This window comes from Excalfactoria chinensis, chromosome 4 (genome assembly GCF_039878825.1).
Source record: "Excalfactoria chinensis isolate bCotChi1 chromosome 4, bCotChi1.hap2, whole genome shotgun sequence".
Lineage (NCBI taxonomy): Eukaryota > Metazoa > Chordata > Aves > Galliformes > Phasianidae > Excalfactoria > Excalfactoria chinensis.
The window spans coordinates 36,268,084-36,291,394 of record NC_092828.1 but is presented as its reverse complement, the minus strand read 5'-3'; the positions used below and the strand labels follow the sequence as shown (position 1 = coordinate 36,291,394).

Here is a 23,311-nt window from a genome sequence, read left to right as displayed (position 1 = left end):
GAATTGTGAGAGGTTTTCTTGATCAAAGAGAAGTCATTTTGTCATACGAAAATGTAATCACACAGAGTGAGCATGGCAGTTCGTGCATCAGTTGGCTCAACAGAAGTGAACCAGTGAGAAACTGGGCAAAAAAGTGGCAGCGCTAGAACATCCCTTCAAAAATACATCTTACCTTGAAAACTGAAAAAGAAAGCTCGATACTCACATTCTCTGTTATTCCTGCTGACTAGTTAACAGTATACATTAAATTAGAAGACATTTTAATCTTTAGGAATTAAATAAATAATACTTGGATTTAGCAAGCTTAAACATGTACTTGATTTTAAGTGCATTAAATAATTCCATTGGTTACAGAGAATTTTTCATGCACAGGAAAATCTTTGAAATGCTGTAGGGTAATAATCCAAACTTTGACTAGGCCAGAAATGAGTTGGAATTAACATTCTGGCTTTGGTTGAAGTGATAAAGATGATGAAATTCAGCTGAAGAGTTAAATGCAGACCTCAAACCCTCTCAAAACTTGAAACTGGGTCAGACTGATTACTAATTAGCAGTTAGCAATTATGAAGCAAATCTCTTCCCTAGTGCAACACATACATAAAAGTGATGCAGGCATGTAGGGGGATACATGAGTTCCTTGGCGGAAGAGTACACTTTGTAGGGCCGTGGCACCCTGTACACTTCCATGACCAAGAACAGCAGCAAAACCCTTTCACAAATAGAACACTAAGGCTTTGAATAGCTAACTAGAGATCTTCTTTTGTTTATGTTCATGATTAATTCCTTCTTCTCTAGGTTTCATGTACAATCCAGACAGCTTGGAACAGAAACCTGACAAGCTATTTATGAAATCTGTTGCACATGCAGAATTGAAGGAAGCTGACTGCTGCAGTACACATCCAGTCGGCTGGAACACATGTAATGAAAACATTTTGGGGTTTGAAATAGCCTCAAAATGTAGTACGCCTCCAAGATGACCTGGCTGGATGAGTAGTTTGCAGATTTTTCTCCTTCCCCTCTAACAGTAAATTCACTAACTGAGCTAAGGGATGTTCAGAGTAAAGAGGAAGAGACAGCAGATTCACCTTCAACAATGCAAAGACAGAGCTGTGTACTATCAAGTGCTAAGGCATTTATAGCACAATATGTAATGCCGTGCCTGTTGCCATCCAAATGCAAAGTTCAGAAAAATCCTAAGTGACATAATTAAATATGTGGTAAAAGACTCTACTATGCCCTCATAAGTAAGAAGAGAGACACAAATATATGTACACAAAAAGGGTAATGCAAGTAAGAAGCAAAACCCAAATGAACAGTGATTACGTGATGAGCTCAACTGAACGCAGTGAAAATGTCCTGGTGATAATATTAACTTTTTTTTGAAAAGCTTCTAGCAAAAGTTGAGATCTTTTTCCATCACATAAAAGAGACTCTGGCTGTTATATGTTATCCTGAGTAAACGGGCTGAATTGCAAAGATGGAACATTATCCCAGATTGCTGAAATAAAAACAACACTTCTAGCCAGCGCTAACATTCATCAATACATTACAGCCATTTTTTGCTATTGTTTGAAGTAAGGGAAGTAATTAAAGTAGGCATAAGCATTCTGATACCACCTGGCTGTTTCCTGTCGGTGTGTGTAATGAAATGCCCCTCCCAGCACCATGCTCACTGTTCATTAACTCTCCGCAATAAACATCATGTTTCCATATCACACATCTGAAAGCACGCCTCAACTGTGAGGTTGGGCAACAGCACTACGCTATGCAAAACCAGCCAAGTCCAGTCAGGAAACAGATTAATTTGAAACCCTTAATTAATGACTGAACATTTACACAGCCAAGATTTATGAGTTACAAGGAAGTAAGTCCAAAACTTAACACTCCCTCCTGCATGGAAGCTTTCTTTTTAATAGTAAACAATTAGCCTAGGGTAAGATAGTGTCTAAATTCTCAAGTTCATTTTCTTCCTCCAGCTCCCAAGCATTTGCAGAAGATAAACTGATGCTGGGCCTTTTTTGGAGGGAGGCCTTTTTTTTTCTGGTCTTACATAAATATCATTATTAATAAACAAATGTTAATGAATGCAAAACTCTGATTATTATTATTATTATTATTCAAATAAAGAAACCAGTAAGTTTCAGACTGTTATTTTAAATAATCTAAGTAACACAAAATTTAGTAACAGCGGATGTCAAAAATGAATAAGTTTTCAATTTTGAACATTCTGGTTATGTTCCATTTTGGATCATAACCACAGCAGCACTTTCTTCAGAAGAGAACTGACACCTTATTATGAGGAGTGCTTACAGTTTGAATATTAGGACTGCCAGCTCCTGTGAAGCCCTCAGGCCTTAATCTAGAAAAGTCAAAATCAGGAAAAGCTTTGCTCTCTTGTTTATACTAAATTAGTGAATGCATTTTTTTGCCTGCAAATTCTGTCTTGCTAATAAAGGAGTGTGGTTTTGTTCTTCTTCCACCCAGATCATATAACATGTAAATAAGCAAAAAATGACCACAGAAATGGCAAGATCCCAGAGAGCAATCTCATTGTGTGATGGGCCACAGACAAGCTATATGCTCTCCCAACAAGGGGGTTCCCCAAAGCACCTTTCTGCATGTAAACAGTCACATCTGCGAATGCAGAGGTAACCAAGAATGCAAGCAGAACATGGGTTCGTGTTTTTTATTATCTCCCTTCTTGTGGCAGTGTGGCAATGCTGAACATGTAGTGCACACTGTGAAACCCACGTCTATATGGCCAGGCTCTGGGCACTGACAAAAATTGCTTGATGGGCAATTTCACCTCTGCAAAACAGAACAAGCTGCCTCAGAGGTGAGAAAGTCACCATCCCTGCAAGTTTTCACAAAACATGTAGATACTGGACTGAGGGACACGGTTAATGGGCATGGTGTGGATGGGTTGATAGTTGGACTGGAGGATCTTAGTTTTTTTTTCCAACTTTAATTATTCTATGACTCTATGAAAATGCTTTGTGCCTATTAAGTGAATAATCTCCTACAACCTGCCTCCTGGCTGCTTCTGTTTGGTCCTTCCTTCTCGGCTGAGCAAAGAAAACCAGTCCTTGCATGCGACAGCAGCTGCTGGAGAGAAATCAGGTTCTCTTGACACAGACTTGCAAGTACTTGGAAACATGCATTACAAATACTGGCAGCCTAGGTGCTGTGTACATCATTTTTTCCCCCTTCTTCATCAGTTTCTCATCAAACAGGAGCTTGCTGGGAACAGTTCCGGAAGAAGACAAAGCTGATTTATTCCAGCATAAAGCAAAGAAAGACAAAAACATACAGGACAAAACAGAAGACGGATTGCTACTTTCCCTCTCCCTTCCACCCAATGCAATGCTTCACTGTGCAACGTAAGTAAAATAGCTATAGTTTAGTTTTATAACAGATTTATTTTGCTGGCTAGGAAATGAAGTGTGAATCTAATCTGTTTGATGACAATTACCCTCACATAATAACACCCGCTTCTTCAAAAAAGAAAATCAAACAAATCCAAAGCAGCCCTTTTAAACAGAGCAAAATACTCTTAGTTCTCCTCCTTGACAATGGAGATGTCAAGACCAATTAACTAGTGCAGCCATCTGGGGCTTTGCTCTGTTTTCTTCCATTGCGAGTGGACAGCCCAGCTCTCAGGGCTCTCTTCTACACATCCAGTGTCACCGAGAAAGTCTGAGCTGTTTTCCACCTGAGGCTCCTCGATGTTTTTGATACTCAACGCCAGGATGCAAAAAGCTTAGGCTAAGAACTTGGTAACAGTTAGAAGCAGCTTAATTAAAGAGCAAAATGTTCCACAGGATTGCTCCTACCATAGCTAATAATTTGCTGCAGAGCTATTACTATGCTGTTTCCATCTGCCAATAACCATTTAATTTTTTTGCCAAAGGCAGTTGAAATCCTTATGTATTTCCATATGTATTTTAGGGGAACCATAAAAGACAAATTGGAAATAACAACTTCCAATTTTTGATATGCAAAAATCAGAGCTAAAATAACACAGACAGCCATCCGCATTTCAGACACTGCCTGACAGCTTTCTAAACCAGGTAATGGTTTGAAGGGTAAGTCTCAAGTTTTGTGCAAATGCGAAATCTCTGTTAGGATCCAAGTAAAAAACACAAAGTGAGCCACAAATAGCTCCCCTTAAAGTGCATTCCTCAACGGTACTGCAGCTCTCATTCGCAAGAAAACCCAATGTCCAGGCACACATTCAAAACAGAAATTATACAACATAAGTGCAAATCTCCCTGTCTGACAATGTCAGTAAGGTTGCAAATACCTTCCCACCATCTGCACCATGACTATCTTAACCCTCATCAGCTCCTCAATCTGGTTCAGAGTTCCTGCTGCACAGTTACATCTCTCCAAAGAGCCTGCAACGCCAACGAGGCTATCACTACAGTTTGTGGACAAAGAAGGAAAAGCCCGATACTTCAACTATCCCTTGGCTACATAAAACTCACTCAGAAAAACATCCAAACTCCTTTGAAAGAACGGATGATAGCAAGTGTGTAAGATTGTGATTTTTTTTTTTAATTTAATTTTTTAAAATGAGAAATACTAAAGAATATCACAGTTAAAACGTTAAAACAACAACAATCAAGCTCTCCAATCACTGTGTTATTAATGGTCATCCCTCCCAAAGTAAACTCAACATTTACTTTATTAAAATGAAATTTTGTTTCTACGACATGAGAACGGATTGCATGCAGAATAGTTGGTGCATGTTCTACACAGCTGAAGCTCAATAACGACAGCTTTTATGTTTAAAACTCAGTATACCCAGTGTTTAAGATATTTACTGTCTAACAGCAGACAGTGATTTTATTAGGTATCTTTCCGTTAATTGTTTATTAGCAGGTTCCAAGTTTTCACAAGAAACAATTACTTCACCAATGACTGCAAAAAGGCAAACATCCTATTTTATATGTACACAAAGATACCACTATATATTCACATATTTCAATTCACACACACCTCTCCAATCTTTGCGGCTCAGTGAAGTGTAAACAGTTAGCACTGTTATTAAAACACACATTCCTCATTCACAGGAACAATACTTAGCTAGATTAATAAGCTTTTATTCCCAGGCTCTATTATTCCTCTGCCATTCATTAACATTTCTTCCACCTTGACGGCAATTTAGCTGGCACAACACCTGGAATACAAGTAGGTCAGCACAAGGTGTTCCTCTGCACCTTTTCATAGGTTATAAACATCCCATCTGAGTTAGCCTTCAGGTACTGCATTTAAATACTCCTAATGTCAACTAAGATAATAATCAGAACTCTTGGGGATCTGACTGTCCAAGTACTACGCTTATTTATGGAGGATGGATTATGCTACGACTGATGAGGCGATTTCAGTAGGGAAGCAGAGAACCCTGTGCAGCAATCCTGGCCAAGCTGATGCCTGAGATCATGCCTCAGAGCTATCTCCAAGGGAGAGCCCCTTAAAATCTTCACTGTGTCCAAAGAGGAAAATGCATATACGTGTGGAAAAAGCCAGACTGAGCACTGATGTCTCACAGTCAGACACTGCACACTATTAAAAGAAATCATAACAGGCATTTAAGCCAGGCAGACGTGCTTTAATCTCAGGACATGGGAAACAGCAGGAGATGCAAGAATATTTACTTTTTTTCTCCCTTGTTTATGAAAAACATGGCTACAAACCAGTGTTTTCAAAGAAAACCATACCAAAAAAACTTTGGACTGTTCTTTGACTAATGTACTCTGTCATATTCAGTGCTCACAACAATTTGTATACATTGAAGATCTGGCCCTGCAGTTGGGGTACAAGAGTCAAGGATCAAGATTTCATTCTCTGTAAAATGCAAAGACTTACTGATGACTTTCTCTGATTTTTGCTCCTTATCTTATATTTCAGTGCTTGAATTGAGTGAAACTCAAAGCAGCAAGCTTCTAACTACGTACTGTAACTATAATTACATAGGAATAATACATAACTTTCGAGACCAAGTCTCCAACACTACAAGCTTAAGTCAGAAAAGGAGGTCACTGGGAAAAAAATGTTGGATTTTTTTCTTTTCTTTTTTTTCCCCATAAAGGCAAAGCCTGTCACTCTGCACTGATTTGACTCTTTATATTATATAAATGAAAGCACTTCAAAAAGCAGAAAGAAATCAACACTTTCAGTTCCTTCCTGATGACTGCAAATGTTGTTTTAACTCTCAATATTATATACGTACATCTGTGATTACTGGCATATGGAAAACGTGTGATATAAACAGCTGATGAATAATCCTCTCTTTCAGATTGGGGGAAAAAAAAAGAATGAATTAAATTAGTTGTTGCTAGAAATAACTCACAAGCAAAAAATAAAACTAAAAGAAAACAATAGCAGTAGCCTAAAGAGACATATTTTTTCCTTCAGGAATGAATTCCCATCTGCTTTTAAAGACCAACATGTTTTTCCATTACGAGGAATTACAGCCAAAACCAGGACAAGAAAGCAGCAGAGTCACAGGCAAGAGCAGAGGGCAAAGGAAGCTGCCTGACAGAGCATCAGCCAAGGACCCTCTTTATGAGGCCTTGCTGCAGTGGCAGCTGAGCAACCCCTGCAGTGCTGGCAGCACACTGCCCTCTGCAAGACGCAGCTCAGCAGTGGCCGTGTCCTGCAGCCCAGACCACTCTGGTGAAACTTTGGTCCTTAGCTATAGCTTCATAGAAGTTCATCAGAGGCAAGCAACACCGTCAGCAGAGCACTGCTTGCTTCTTGCGCAGCTAACATTTGTGTTGCTGGTTCTCTCTCCAGACTGACACACAGCATGAACCAACCCTTCAGTGGCATGGTGAGGGAACGAGTATCCGTGTATAAAACACAGGCAGACAATGCCATTAAAATAATTAATGAAGACACAAGTGACAAAGGAGGAAAAAACATACTGAAATTAGCCCTCATTTCCCTTAACCTCAGGCAGTTCATCATTCACAGAATCCAAATGTTCAGCTCTTTGGGCTCAACTCTCAGGTTTGAGAAGCTGGATAAATTTTATACCTAAATGCTCTTTGGGACACACTTGAGGGCTCATTCAAATTCCCTGTGGCATTCTCCCCAAGTTCCTCCAAGGACTGCAGCTCTTTGAGTTGTTTAGGAAGCAGTGCCGACGGTACCCTCCTGAGCTGTTAATGGGGCTGACCTTTTCGGAAATTCTACTGTCCCTTCAGCCAGATGCATTAAATCTCCTCTGCTTGATTAAACTATTAGCAAATCATTATCTCACTGAGGGATAAAATGTTCTTTCCCAGATGAGCAAGCCATGCATAAATTTCAGTGCAAACACTCCTCTGTATACCAAGCCCTATGTTTCACATAAACACACTAATTGTCAGCCCTGTTTTATATACTGGTGGGATGAATGCATGCAGGATGAATGCAGTTCTTTTTTGGGTTCTGGCTGAGACAAGACATGATGAAAATCAACCCGCTCAATGCTACCGACCCCCAGCCCCATCTCAGAAAAACACAGGAACGGAACCAGATCCTTCTGAAGCAGCTGAAAAGGAGACTGGGGAGACACAGCACAACGCCACAACACTCTCGGGCTGATGAGTGATTACCCAGGCACTCACACTGTCCTGGTTTCCAGTCTGTCCAAGCACATTCTGCACGTACGAGGTTCTTGCGAGACCGGCAGTAAGCAAAATCCCATGGGAAGTCCTGTGCAGTTAGTTATTTCCTTTCAAGTGATTCATCTCGTTTATCCCAAGCACTGACATTCAGAAAACATCTCGAATGCCAGGTATTTCCTCACCTTCCAGCCACCTGTGCCAAACACATCCTTGGTGCTGATAAACGTGTGTAGGAAGGTGGTGATCCCGTATTACCCATATTGGATGAAGGCTGAGTCTCTTTTCACACCCACCCACACAAAAATGTTCACTTTTCAATGACTGATATGAATTAATAGATCTTATGCATCAATCCAAGAGAAACTTTAGAGGTTCATCTGAGGTCTTAAATCTTGCTGCATTTCAATGTGATGGCATCCCTCATCTTACAGGACAATGTTATACTTTGGTGAGGAGCGAAGCAGGACTCCTTCACATGGAAAGGCTGTCTAGCAGAGTCAAGCCTTCAGCACAGATTATTTAAGTCACAAAGCACGTTTTCAAACCACATATTTCCGATGATACACAAGCTTTTTTTGTGTGTGTGTGGTATCTTACAAGTTCAAAACTTGAGGGCTCAGTCCCAAGGCACAATATGTTGAGCACCTTCAACATCTGATGAACTGAATGGGAACTGAACATGCTCTGCAATTAGTACAGCTAAGCATAAAAGAATAAATCACATTCATGCTTAAAAATGAAAACCATGAGCTTTAGCCAGGACATGATTTCCAGAGTCACAGAAACACTTCTCTATTATATTTTATTTTAGGGTTTTTTGGTTGTCTTCATTCCCTAAAGTCTGGCTATTCAGGCTGCTACACAATGGATCGATGGATATATTGCTTTTTAAAAAATATTACAAAGTATTTCCCTGAAGTTTGGAAGATCTTTTGCTTCATGGAAAACTACATACGAAGAAGATAATACATCCTAATATGATGCCTTGTTTTCTCTATATCTAAGCCCTCTCCTGCACTCATTGTAGATGTACTTTAATAACAATAGAGTGTTTTTTCCTGCTCTCTTAAAACACTGTTTACCCTTCCCGTATGCCTATGATGAATTATATCCTCACTTCTTTTGTAGTTAATGGCTTCTTACAAGAGAGAGAAAGGAGTTCTGGTTTTGGTTGTTTGGGGTGTTTGGTTTCTTTTTAAGTTTATAGTTTAATACATCTGTATCCGGTAAACAAGTACATGCATGTTTTGAAATAAATATTTTAATAGGCAAAGGCTTCAGTTGATTAGAGCTAGTGCGCTGCTGCAAATATACTTTTTTTTTTTTTGGCATCAAGTGTGCACTCATTTGAGCCACAGCAAACCTTCATTAGATTTTTTTCTTATTTTTCCCCCATTGTGTTCCCATCAGGAGTTATTGCAAAGTGAGAAAGATAGTTTTTACATTAACTACTCTACTCTGACTAAAAAACAGTGAAAGATTTACAGGTTCCCAGATTCCCGCTTTACTATTGTTTCCTGTAAGCATGGAAACTGATAATGCTATAGAAACAATGTCAGACTCTGCTTTCACCATGACCCGTTTTCCACCAATTTAAAACCAGTCAGTCACATCAGCTTAGTTTTATAAGAACACTTATACCCTAATATACCCTAATCAAGAATATTTAATTTGTTTTATTATTTCTAAAAAACTTTAAATGCAAAACAACTGAATACTTGGTTTCAGTTTCTACCTAAAACCTAAAAAAAGGTTAGGATATAGCCAAAGAAGTTGCCTTAGAGGATAGAGAGTGTGCTTCTTGGTGTTGGTATTGGCTCCAAGGCCAAATCTTGCAATTCAGAAATATCTAAAATTCTCTCTCACTGTCCTGATTTACAGATATTCGGGTATCCACGAAGAAAAGCCTGAAGCACCACTGCAGAGCAGAACTATCAAGGTATCACCATGCATTTCAGAAGGGCCAGGAAGTAAAGATCAAACTCAATCTCAAATATTCCTAAAAACCAGAGGCTTTGCTTTACCTATTTAATTGTTACATTAAAAGCTAACTACATTGATCATGATATTTACGTGAAACTTTACTTGCACACAAGAGAAGGAAATTCTAGTTCGTCGTCATAAATCATCTTCTATCTTCTCTCAAATAAAACAGTGGGAAGTAAACAACCTGTTTTGCTATCTTGATGGACCTTTAACATACTCATTAAGATAAATATGTCCAGCAGGTGAATGGAGTTAACTGGTCATAAGGGCTGACACACAAAAATGTGCGCATACTGAACTACATGTACTGAACTATTCACTTCATCGTAGGATGGTTCAAGGTATCTCTACATGAAACCCCCTGTTTGTACAGCACCTTCCAGTCACAGAACCAAGCATTTTCCATTTATTTTTCTAAACAAAGGGTATAACAGTGGAATGGGAACTTGCCATTCAACAGCGGAAACTATTTGTAAAGCTGGGAAGCTGAAGACGCTAGGAAGAAAAGGCTTTAATGAAACTGGCCACTGTGCGCGCCAACTGTCAAGACTTTTTATATACTCTTCCAAGGAACACTGTCTGAGGATTTTTCTGTGTTTACTCTTTACATCTCAATTATTATAATTCTTTGAAAGATGCCAAAGTACAAAATACATAAGAAATGCCATATTAGAAACAGGCAGGCTTTTTTCCCCCTGCAACTAGTCTGTAGTTGTACTCAATGACCCATTAACTTATTTTTGGTTCTGTACAAAGCCAGCACCAAGACATTTGCAACTCATTATCTAAGCTAAGCACAAGAATTCACCGCTAGAGCCTCGGCTGACCCAGATCCAAAGGAAATCCCCATATGCTTGGAATTTCTGAAATACAAGCATTACAGTTGTTGCCTGGTAAGAAAACAGTTTCCATACACAACCAAAGATATGTTTATATTTATGCTTTTGGAGGCTTATAACTTGGCCAGATGCGCATATATCTTGCCCAGGGCAGTAAAATTCTTATCACTGACATCAGGATAAAAACACAGTCAAGTTTTAAGTTACCAATCCACAGCACTGAGGCAGTATAGCTGCAACAATTCTCTAGACCAATATTTTAACATGGAAATAGGAAATTCTTTACTTTTTAAAATATTATTATTACAAAATCCCACTTTCAGCTGCAAATAGAAGTCCTATACAAAACAGCTTCATTCACTGCATCGTTAATTCATTCCCAGAGCATGGTTTGTCCTGCGCTGCAGGGGGAGGAAGGCCACAGTGGATTTGACTTTGGTCTCTGCCCTTACTCAGCCTCCTGGAACAAGCCTGGAGGCTAGTCTGGATGCTACAGTTGCACATACAGCTGCACGTGTTGAGGTCTGACCCCACTGCCTTTGACTTGGAGAAAGGCATCTGCAGCACTCTCAGCAGTGCCCTCACCAGTCAGAGGTTGCTTGTGGGCAATAAAGGTCTGTAAAGCCTACTAGCCCTGCAGTAGTTAAATGAGAAGAAGTCTAGTCCGGGAGAAACAGACTAACTAGTGGCCAACTGAGAACAGCCATCAGCATTACTGGAGTCATGCAAACATTTTGGTCATTCTCTCTTTTGGATCAAGACAAAAGTTTAGCTTATTTCCTTGCATTTGTAAACAGCACACAGAAAGATGGGGTGAACTAAGCCAATCACATTTTCCACTCTGCTATGGAAAAAGTAGAAGGCGACTATGTAATTAGAGATGGTATGATAATGCATACAATAGGACTGGCTACAGTAAGACAGAAACCTTAACTCTGGTATTTCATACCTTCTAAAAGATTGAACTGGCAAACTAAACAACATTCTTTGAATTTTTGAAGTATCAGAGAATCATAGAGTGAGGAAATAATGAAATATTCTTCTATAAGACACTGCCATGAATAATATTCAGGGAGCAAAGCGGTGACCACTAATGTATCAATGCTAACTATAACTGCCAGGCAGCGGTATTTGAATTATTTTTTCCCCCAACCTAGGACAGGAAATAATTGCCTGACATGTACTATCAGAAGCTGACTAATAGCAATGAGCTATAAGTGCTGCTGTGAGCTCTTAATTATACAGAATAGGAAAATATGAACCTCAAATGACGTGAATCCCCTGCAATTCCCTTATGCTGTCTGACAATTGTGTCTCTCCTCCTTCAATCTGAGGCTGTTCACAACAATCCTAAACATAAAAAATCCCCGGGGAGATCCATCTTAAATGTCTAGGCAGCTGGGGACACTTGCCTCCATTTCCCCGTGCTCCTTCTGGCAGCACATCCCAAGGAAGCCACCCATGACCTTACTAAGGGTCATCCTGGAAGAGGCCCTTTCTCTGGTAGCAGTACTCTGATGGGGATCTTGAAGGTTAAAAAATCCAACATCACTGATATTCTGTTTTCTGAGCAGAAACACAGAAATCATAATGTACCCTGTCCCCTACACATACCATTTTGAAAAGGTTCACAGAATGATACTTGGATGACACTCGATTTCAATTTTAAAACTACCATTTTGTGCACTGGCTCTGTGGCCATTACCATAGAAAAAGTTTTACCTCTGCTCCTGAATACTTGTGGGTGTGCTGAACAAGCTCTGCTAAGCAGATTTCCTCGCTGACTGGCATGGACCGAAAATGAAGTTTGAAGATCTCCCCACGAGTGGCTGCATCTGGCAAGGGCACATAGATAATTCTGTCTATTCTTCCTGGTCTCAGCAAAGCCTGCAGGGAAAATGTCACAGAAAATGTCACAACAAATGGCACTTCACATCAAGAAAGTAAAAACTGTAAGGCAATTAAAAACAATATTAATAACAAAACCCAAAAATACAATTTCAGGAGAAGCAAGAAACTGCACAAGAACAATCAAGCTATGTGCTAGAGAGGTTGCTCTCCTACACTGCAACATGTCAGTCAATGAAAAGACAGTAAAGCTATTCAGCTTGTGAAATATCAGTTTATGGAAAAAAGGCATCATAAAGGAACTAAAGTCATTTTCCTAAAATAATAATTTTAGGCTTGTTGCAAGGTGTGCTGGAATGTTAGGGCTTGGCAAAAGGACAGGTGGCAACGGACATTTCCCAAGTTCAGATCTTCAATCAAGACAACAAGCAGAGGAAAAGAAAATAGAAGTAAAGCTGGCATACTGTACTTATATTGGTTTATCCCACATTACTAGCATAGCACACACTTAACCAGGAGTGCAGTCGTGTTATTTACACACAGTAAGATAATTCTAAACAGAGATAGTGATGTTCACCTTCAAAACGGAGGAGAAAAAAAACCACACAGACTTGCAAAAAGTAATGTAGTTTAATACTTTTTGGCATCAGCTTTGGATTGTTGGAAGAACCTTTCTCTTGTGCCACAAAAACACTGACATATGAATAGTTACACATGAATAGTTACAAGGCCAGACTCCAGCTCTGCAGCCTCATACAACTACAGGGAACCACTGCCACAAGGAGCAGCTGTCTGGACAGGAGGAATCCTCTCATCTCTTGGGGAGTTCATCCCTGGGACAGGTTGCTGATGAGGTTGAGGCTCGGCATTATGAAGCCAAGCCCTCCTCAATCTGGTGCTGGTGACAGTCCTGCACCTTATGGGTGGGGGGACCACAAGGACTCTGGAAGCCTCTCTCCAACCAAGCTTTCTGTCATTCTATGGTTTCTGGACTGGGTCAATAAGTAAATACTATCTATGAATAAAACGACTATGTCTGATACACAGGAGAAGCCAAGTCCTTAGATTTATCAGATGAGAGGAAGCTTATTTCCCTGTATTTTTACAAATCTCCAAGATTTTTTAAATTAAAACCATTTACTGTAAAAAAAAAACCAAACAAACAACAACAACAAAACTTGACATTTGAGGGGGAAAAAAGTGCAGAGCAAATGCACCTAAATAGTATTTTGAAAGTATTTTTTAAAAACTAGACAACGTTTATAAGATTCAGCATGTAACCTAAATTGTTTTTATGTTATGGTTCTCCCTTGGGCAGAGTAGTTCGAGTTTCAGATGACTGGAGATATTGCATGGCTGTCCTGGGCTGTCAGCCAATAAGTCTTTTCCCAGCCTGATCATGTCAGTGAAAGTCATGCTGAAAAAAATAGTAGGAAAGAGCTTTTCTTCCTGCACAGCATTGATCAAGTTAACACCCTTCCTAGAGTTTCTTTAAAAAGACTGTTGTGGTGCTTCAGAATGGAAAAATGTATCCTGAATGTTAAGAGATGTCTTGTTATTTTTAAAACAGAACGTGAAAATGTTCAGTAGAAAGCACATGGCGCAGCCGTGTGTTTCACTGGCCTAGCTAAGGACTTAGCAAGGGAAGACTTAAAGCCCACATCTAGCTCCGTATCCTGTCTCTGTTAGCGGCCAATGCTGGATCCCAACAAAACAGAGAGAGAAAAGCAAGCCATCCAACAGTACTTCCTTATCAGACTGTGCTACGTGCCACAGCACTCTCGGTATATTCACCAAGAACTGAACACACCGGTGATAACCAGTGTGTAATTTGGGGTCTAAACCATGTGTGTATCAGGATGTTGCCTACACACCTGAACGACAAATTTGCATGTTTCAGGACTAGGCTTGGAAGAAGAGGAATCACACTGCAATTGCATTCTGCATGCTGTTAAGGAAATGCTCATAGCTAACTCTGCTATTTAGAAGAAACACAAAATGCTCACAAGAGTACAGTGGTGCACCTCTGTTAAATCAAGGCAGATTTAACCAGGATGCCTAGATAATCAGAATATTTTCTAGAGACAACTTAGCTCCTACTACCAGATGATCATGGAGGTTGTGCAAGTGGGACAGAAAAACGTTTGATAGAAAGAAGGTCCTGACTAGCTGCAATCAAATGCTACAGCCATAGGCTTTCAGCTGGGAGACAGACTCTTCACATAATGCAGCATCCACTCTAGCAAAGCACAACTGCAGATATCAAAGAATGAAAAATATTATTTTCTTCCACATTACTTAAGTTTCTTCCATTTTGTCCCAAACTTTTTGTATTTCATACATATAGTTGGAAGCCCAAGTTTAAAACATGCTTCTTGCTACGGTCAGGCATAGGAATGTTATCCAAGATAACCAGATGTTCTGGAATGCTACAAAACAAAGCACAAGTCAGTCTCTGTAGTGCTTCCTCCTTAAATAAACATAGACAGAAAAGAGAGGAGAGAAAATACTCTGTGAAAGTCACTTGTGAGAAGTTTCAAATTCCCTCCTACCCCCAAAGAGAAAAGCAGATTCACCTGAGAACTGGTCTCTACCAGTGCTCACAGCAGGTCAGCCAGATGGACAAACCTGACTTCTCTGGAAGACCCTAGCCACAGCCAGAGTGCTCCCTGAAGGCCCAACACCAAAGTGTCCCAACAATTTGACCTGTGGCAAGCTTCAGAGGAACTAAGGGCAGGGGGAGAGGCCAAAGATGGGTTGCAGGGCTGGTGTATTGCCCATAAGTGTGAATAAATGTGAGGACAACCAGAGGGCAATGGCAAGCCAAGGCCATTCTCATCTGCAGACACCTTGTTAGCCTCTTGGGCTAGGCATGGAGGCTTTTGTCCCAGTGCTCTTCTCACAGACTCAGTTATCCTTCTTGGCCAAAATAATTTGGTAGACAGAACTGAGCTGCACCCAGAGCATGGCACTAAAGGAACAAGACACCTCTTTTGTTATTTTTGCACTGCTGGAAGATACTTCTGGAGGAAAATGAGCTCTTCCTGGTTTGCTTACAGAAACTTTCTCAGATCCGTTTCATTTGCAGAAGTAAAGAAGGGTTTTGGAGATGGTTGCTCCAAGCATGCTATAACTTTTACAGGCTGCCCCAGAAGACAAAGCTTCAGGCTTGCAACTTGCCCTCTAGAAATGGCACAGGGAGTGAAAAGCACATCCAGGTTACCTCTGGCCCAGCTCCGCTGCCCAGAGGGTGAGCAGCCTGTGGACCCACCATCCATTGCGGGTTGGAGGTGAAGCCACCTGGCTTGACCCTCACTGCTGAGCTGAAGAAGGAAAAGTTTGGCAAGAGAAGGTGGCAGCAGGAGAAGCAAGGCTTGGCTGTGCAAGGAGAGGCAGCTGGGGGAGGGTGAAGAGTTGAATTGAGGCTGCAGGTTTGGGCAGATAGGAGCTGCTGGGAGTACAAAATTAACTGCTTGCGGCTGGGAGATGCAGAATTGATTTGAGGCTAGGAGCACACAGAAGGTGGGAAGTTGATGGAGCCAAAATTAATTGATGTGTGCGCAGAGCTACATAATTCACTGATGTGGAGATGTGAGGATTGCATAATTTATGTAGGCCAGGAAGGGCACAAAATTAACTAATTGGGGTTTTGGTGGAAACCAGAATACTTCATGCCATTATGCCATTCTTTTGCAAGTTTATATAATTTCTTGTTGTTACCACAACAGTTATGAAAGGGGTCTGAGTGCCCACACACTGAAGGGTTATGAGCAGTAAACATACACAGTATTCTTCAGAGGAGCAACAGCATTCAAGAAAGCAAGATAATCATCAAGTAATACATAGTATCATCAATAGTAAAAACACACTTTAATTAAGAAGAAAGTATTGCCCTTTGAAAACGAAATGCTTAAATTCTGTACTAATTAAAATAGAGTATTACTTCAAAATATAGCACTGGAAAAGATAGATGGTTCAAAAAATGTGTATTTTGTGTGCAATTATAAAGATAATTATTTCAGGAAACAAAACTTAAATATGCAAAGCTAGGAAAATATTTGTGGTTCCTGTTAAGAATGAACCAGAATTAACCCTGGGGCTTTGCTAATTTTCTTCTTCTTTTCCTTTTTTTTTTTTTTTCCCCCAACATAGTTAGCTTTTTTCAAAGGATGTTTGGCCATTTCAGCAACTACACTGACAAACAAAGCAGCACTGAAACGCTGCTAGAAGCACCCACAGCTGATGAGCTTTCTCTAAGATGGAAAAAGTAGCTTTCCTACTGACATTCTTCTTCAGTTACGTCTACATTCACTAACATTTTCTTGATTGGATCTTACAGCAAAACTGCATACATAACATAAATGTAACACCAGGAAACATAGTGAACACTGTCAAAAAGTTCAATAGCAAAATGCAGATTACACAGCAAAGCATAAGCTGCACATTAAACTGCATATTTAGGTGTGTGAGAGAGCAAGTAGGTTCAGCAGGTAACAGAAGTTCATCTGGAAAATTAATGTTACCTCGTGTTCTCTGCTGCAATCAATCTCCACAAGTAGGAACAGATTTTTATATTAAATTTAAGACATCTCCTTTCAAGTATATACTTTTTTCTTCTTCTTTTTATTTTTTATTTTTTTTTATTTTTTAAGCATAGAACCTAAAAAATGCAACTAGAAGTTTATTCCTACCTTTGGAGTCCATTTGGATTAAACCACAGATAAAAATGAAAGAACTGGAAATAACAGAACAATCTGTTTCCTTTGTAACTAAATCCTCCCAGCTTGAATTAACAATTGCTATTTATGAACCCTGGTTATGGTCCCTACTTACATGGGCTGCTGAACATGAGAAGTACTTAATATCTTCTAATCTAATTTAGTAATGCAAATCTTTTTACTTTCATCATTACAGTATTTAAACATATGTAAATCATTTAGAAGTAAGTCGTGCTCCTTTTTGTATAACTATTTGTGAGATCCTTTCAGTGTTCTTTCACACATCAGGACAGATGTGTTGCAAGTGAGGAAAATACTGGAGTAAGAGATAGGCCAAGGAAGTGAATTCGTTAACAACAATGAAAGCATCTTCTGGAGCCATTATATTTCATCTCTAAGGAGCAAATTCAGCTCCTGTAAAGATGCTTTAACCATATTTCAAGGCTCAGCTCCATGTGTGAAATTTTCATTCTTTCTTTGTGCCAGGGACAGTCAAGATTCCAGTGCAATATCACAGAATCACAGAATGGCCCGGGTTGGAAGGGACCTCAAGGATTATGAAGCTCCAACCCCCTGCCTGGCAGGGTCACCAAACTTCCACATTTACTAGATCATAGAATATGCCAGGAAACACTTAGAATTTAGGGATCTTTGAAAGTTTTGGGAGAGGAAATTTCATCTAAGCTCTTTAAACAGGCAGCTGGAACCTTTGTGCAACCATGGATTAATTAAGCAAGATCAGAAGGCACTAAGGAGAAAAGGGAGACAGGGAAAACATTTGTGTCAATATTACGCACTTGAAAATCATGGTCCTAGGGAGATCTAAATATTACTGCTCTGCAAGGTTTTTCTTCCCCCTCCATCTGGCATGAGCTTACTCAGGAGGCAACACTGCGCCTCACTGTTTCAGGTGACACACTTATGTGCCATGTCACAGGGCTGGAGTCTTGTACTCACAGGCTCCTGAGTCAAGCGATACTGCTCTTTTCTTGCCAAGAGCCCCTTTCCTCACACTCTTCCTCCTCCCCACCTTCTTCCTCCTGTGCCAATGTCTGTCACCACCATCAGCACATGCCAACATCTCTAACCAGTTCCCCTCTTTGATGACTTGTTTGTTGGTCACCACCCTTGTACTTCTCCCAAGATTTGTGCAGATTATTCTCAGCTCTCATTACACAACACCTACAGTTGCACTTGGGGTGGAGTAGTTTTCTTCCTTAGCTTGCAGTATACCCACCACTGTAAAATCTCATTTGCAGACAGAACTTTATTAGATATTATTGGAGACTAGTCCCTGCAGAATGTTGCATTCTCTTTTTATCAGTCCCTACAGAAAGTCTTCACATTCTACACAGATTTCTAAAAATCAGGCTATACAACCCTTCTGTCATGTCAGTCTTGCTCAAGACCCGGAGCATTGTGCAAGTTGACAAGAAAAGACATGATACATTTGACAGCAGGTGTTCAAGAAGAATGTGCACTATCAAGTGGCAGTGAGCGCAGCGTGAACATTTTACTCAGTCTTTAACCATAACTATTAATTAAAGGCGAGCACAAATATACAGTTTGATATGCCGACAAATAGTAAAACAGTCTGAACAGGGATACAGTTTATATCATCCCAGTCAAAAGCAAGATGAAGCAATACGGAGTTAACCATAATAAGACTGTAACCTGCCCCTGTCTGTTAAGCAAATGTCCCTGCCTGCATAGGATTCATCACTTTTTCTTATCCTCCAGGTGTAATATCAGTAGCTTATCTTTTTACTCCAACCACAGATTTTTAGCTGTTTACAGTTTGTGTCATCAACAGAGAAGAGAAACTTGTCCATATAATTCACTGCATGCTCTGAAATGGCTCTTTTCTAGCTACCTAGAGGAAACAACACCTTCAGCTGTCATTACTGATCAGTTCCAGAAGGCAGAAAAATAACTAACTCTTATTTTCTTGTAGAACAAAACTTGAGAAAAGAACTGCCTTGACTCAGTAGAAACCACTGGTGTTCCCTATTTGAACAACATAGCCCACTTCTCCATGCTTCACAGCACATCAGCCATTTTCACCAATGGTGGGGATTTTACATGGATATGAGCATGACTTCAATAACTGAATTATCAGCAGTGCATCAAGAAAGCAAAAATTTTCAGAGTTGATGTGAAAGCACATTCAGCTTGCTTGTCCAAAGCATCCACAGCTTATGATTTTGAGATACTTCTTTTCCCCCACGGGTGCAGTCAGGCATAGATGGGGTCTTGCCGCAGGCTGGGTCTCTAATCCCCACAACTGCATTACCACCACACAGCGCTGCCTGAGTCTGGCATCCACACCACAGCCCTGGCCTCGCTGCCAAACAGTGGGGTTTCTTGCTGCTCCAGGCTGGAAGTAAATGTGCCTCTGCCTTTGGCAACGTGGCACTGAGAATGTAGTGCCAGGGATTATTCATTTGCCTTATCTTGTCTATGCAGCTCAGTGTAGAGGCTTCTGTGCCCTCCTGCCTCCTCACAAGCATGCTGGGGGCACATGTTGAGAACAGGCAGGAGGAACAGGGACAGCTTGCAGGGCTTACACCTCACTGCCACCTAAACAAAGTGCTTGCTGAAGCTGAGAACAGCTGAAAACCTGTGCAAAACAAACAAAAAACCCCACTGCTCTTGTCATTCCAAACCTGCACAGAGCTGGACATACTAAAATATCCTGATTTTTTTTTAATCAGAGGAACATCACTGTCCCAAAATGCTGTGCATCACAGTCCTGACGCAGACAGAGTTTGATTAATATGGCTAATTTAAGGGGAACTGTAGAGAAAGAGGGCTTGAGGAGACTTGTTCCTTGCAGCAGTGAGACCAAGTAAACACAACTGTAAGGAACAATGTGCTCCTTGGCCCATGCAGACAATACCAGTGCACGTTTTTATGTGTTTTTGTTCAGATAGGATTAAAATATCTCAAGAAATGGAGTTTCAATCACTTCTCTTGGCAGAAACATCTGCAGGCAGATATTCTGCAGCTGCAGAACTAGTATCTCTATGCTTTTTTTTTTTTTCCCTGATATTTCAAACAGTTAAATTGGCCAGTTGGCACAGCTTACTGCGGTGCTCCCTGGGAGCCAAGCTTTGCCCAGGCCTTGATCTATAAAAGTCTAAACCTGTCAGCAACACACCACATTTTCAAAGCAATAAAAGCAGTGCAAATCCAAGCAACCCTACTGATATGATTCCAGATACTCCACTTTATTGCGATGGAAATTCAGCTCGAAATTGAGCCTCTTAAAAGTATTCAAAGATGTGCAGACTCTGACAGCGGAATCAGGCTTCTTTGCTCTGTGCAGTTAACATCACCTCAGAAAAACTGAAGCAATTCAGCAGATTCTCTACAATCAGAATACCTTCTGGACAACCTAATAGAAGTTTTCAAGTGATGAACTATAGAGGAAAAAAAAAAAAAGAAAAAAAGAAAAAAAAAATGTCTGGCCTTACTTCTCCTTGTTCCTGTCTTGTGTCAGTGCAGGACAGTAGGATCCCAGTGCGGGGCTGTAGCTCTGGCTTCCTTTGCAAGGGGAACTTCAGCCACAAGCTCTTGTTCTCACCTGCTGCAAATCTTAATGCAGTGATGTGAGGAAAGAGGATGTCCTGAGCTTTGGCTGCTGTCCCACAGCTTCAATAAGAAGCAGCAGTGAGCTGGGACTTGGCCACTTGCTGGGCCACGCAGAGAGGTTTTGATATGGAGAAGGAACTGTAACTCCTCTTCCTGCCCTCTAAATACGACGCAATGCTTCTTCACTTGTTTCTAATACAATAATTTGCAGTAAAGTTAACTAAAGAAAAAAAAAAAAAAACAACATCAAAATCTATAGTCTGTGAATAAGCAATGTAACACACCCTCTTCAGCGTATGTTTACATAAGGGAGTCCTCCATGCTCCCATTTAAGAGGTGCAAAACCTCAGGAATGTCAGCTCTTTTTTTCTCCTCCCTCTTTTTTGGGGGGGTGGGGGTTTAATAAAAGAGCCCCTTCAGAAAAGATAACAATTACATGTAATGGAACCTGGAACCAGACTCTTTTGGCAATTAATCACCCAGGAGCCGTTGCAATCCTGCAGGCTGTTTCTGACAGATTTTGAGAGCTTTACAGGAATCACTGGGATAAGATGTGCCTGGGCTGGCTCCTGACAGGGACCGATCATGTACAAAGTGGGTTGTTGGTTTTGGGGCTTTTTTAGTTTGTATATTCATACAGATGCACACCTATACGCACACACACAGCCGCGTGCGCCCATATGCACATCTATATGGAATTCTTCCTTTACATACACGGAACAACTGCAGAACTCATTATTAGCCCAAAGGCTGAAAAAGAAAGGAAGAAAGAAAAAAAAAAAGAAAATAAAGTCTTTTCTTCCTCTTAGCAAAGATGAGCTATCCATCACTTAACAGAGATACTTCCTGTTTTGAAGCAGTTGGGAAGGCATGACTTCCAACCCAAATACTTGGCTTGGCAAACTATTCCTGTGTTGACAGATGCTTTTATAACCACTTCATTCCACCTGAAGTTTCAGCATAAAAGGAGGTGGGTTTTTTCTTTTCTCATTCTCTCTCTCTTTTTATTTATTTATTATTTCTTTTTTCTGAGGGAGGAGAAAGGGAAAGCAGAAAGGAAAGGGAAGGGAAGTAAAAGGAAGGAAAATACCACAATTATAACAGCTGGATGACAGAGGTTAGCATAGCTCTGACAGATGTTACTGTATAACCTTATAATGACATGCTGGAGAGGAAAAAAAAAAACAACAAAAAACACAACACAAAACTCGTTCCTTGTAGGAAAGAGAATTTTGAACTCCTGCCAAAATATTACAATTCACTTCAGAAGCTTTTGAAAGTTGTAACAACGATCTACCATATAACACAATAGTTTTCCATACATAACCTATGGCTTTAGATTACCATCACTCTGACAGAATAAATTACCAGCACTGGATGAGATTCTTTTCAGAGGAACGACTCCTCCTCAAATGGCAAAACATACAGCACACCAGCTCCATCACGATCTGCCTAGCAGCACATTTTCATCTTCTATGTTCTGTTTTCATAGGATTCATTAGCACTTCTCAGGACTGAATACTCCAGTGCGTGACAAGCAGCAATAAAGATGCATTGCACATGAGAAGATATATCTATAAAGTTGCACGATCTACTTTACATAACCTTTTGTCGCTATCAGTTTCTGTACTGCTTACACCTGGTTACTTTGGTGACTATCCTACCACAAAAATCTTGAACCCTTTCCCTGGCTTGAGACCAAATTTTACAGACCTGTCTAACAAACTACACATAAATAAAGGGTAAAAGAAATGTTCACAGACTGAAATAGGTATGTGAAACAAACTGCATCTGAAGAAACAGATCAACAGAGTGGGAAGCAACATCAATGAAACAATTAAAAAAGCAGTTACAAAAGGCAATCAATGGCTTTCCACTATTACAGCCAACACTGTGTCAGAAAAAAAGAAATAGATCATGTTTTTCATTATTTGAAATATACTCTTTTACTATCAGAGCTCTGGAAGACCATTTGAAGCAACAAAGTAGATGCTGGTCCCACTAACGGTCATTCAGTGGAAAAGTCATTCAACTTGTAGAGAGAATAAAGTCACAATATAAGAAATACTACTCATTTGTGCTTGAAATTGGAAACAAAGGTGATCTCCTCTTTAAAACCTGTCCCAACACTTATTTTTCAACAAGTTATGTAGTGAAACCAACAAACATTGTTTGCAGCCCCTTTCTTGGAGAGGTACAGCCCTCTCAGTCCTTACTAACACACACATTAGATACAATCCAGCTGCCTGGTGCCACTTGGGACCAACCAATGCACAGAAGATACCTTCCCAAGCTCAGCACGTATTGTCAGTGAGGCCTTCACACTGACAAGGGGGAAGCTGTTGGCCAGCAGGAGCCTGCTGAGCACAACAAATAGCACAAACAGTTCCCTTGTCATGCTTTCAGTGCAGGAACATCCAGAAAACACTCTAGGATTTTAACTCGTCTGATAATCCAGATGTCTGAACGCCAACAAAGCCCTCTCACTCTTCCAAAAAATCACATGCACTCCTAAAAGTTTTTAGTTACAACTTGTGAAGAAATTATATGAGTATATAATGTAGAAAAGAAGCTGCTCATCAGCATCCCTGAAGCAGAGGGCACACAGCAAAGCATCAGGTGCTGTGGGACATCTAGCAGCAGGCATGCAACAAAAGACTTTAACCACAGCCACACAGTTGAGGAGCCCTGCTGGGGCCAGAGGAGA

General features: G+C 40.4%; 1 protein-coding gene across 1 annotated transcript in view; it reads right to left on the bottom strand.

The window, feature by feature from the left end:
* Nucleotides 1-23,311, bottom strand: part of AFG2A (AFG2 AAA ATPase homolog A) — a 179,069-nt gene that overhangs the window by 21,244 nt on the left and 134,514 nt on the right. Inside the window, exon 15 of the mRNA XM_072336451.1 lies at nucleotides 12,167-12,331. Coding sequence (XP_072192552.1) covers nucleotides 12,167-12,331 — 165 coding nt within the window. The remainder of the gene's footprint in view (nucleotides 1-12,166; nucleotides 12,332-23,311) is intronic.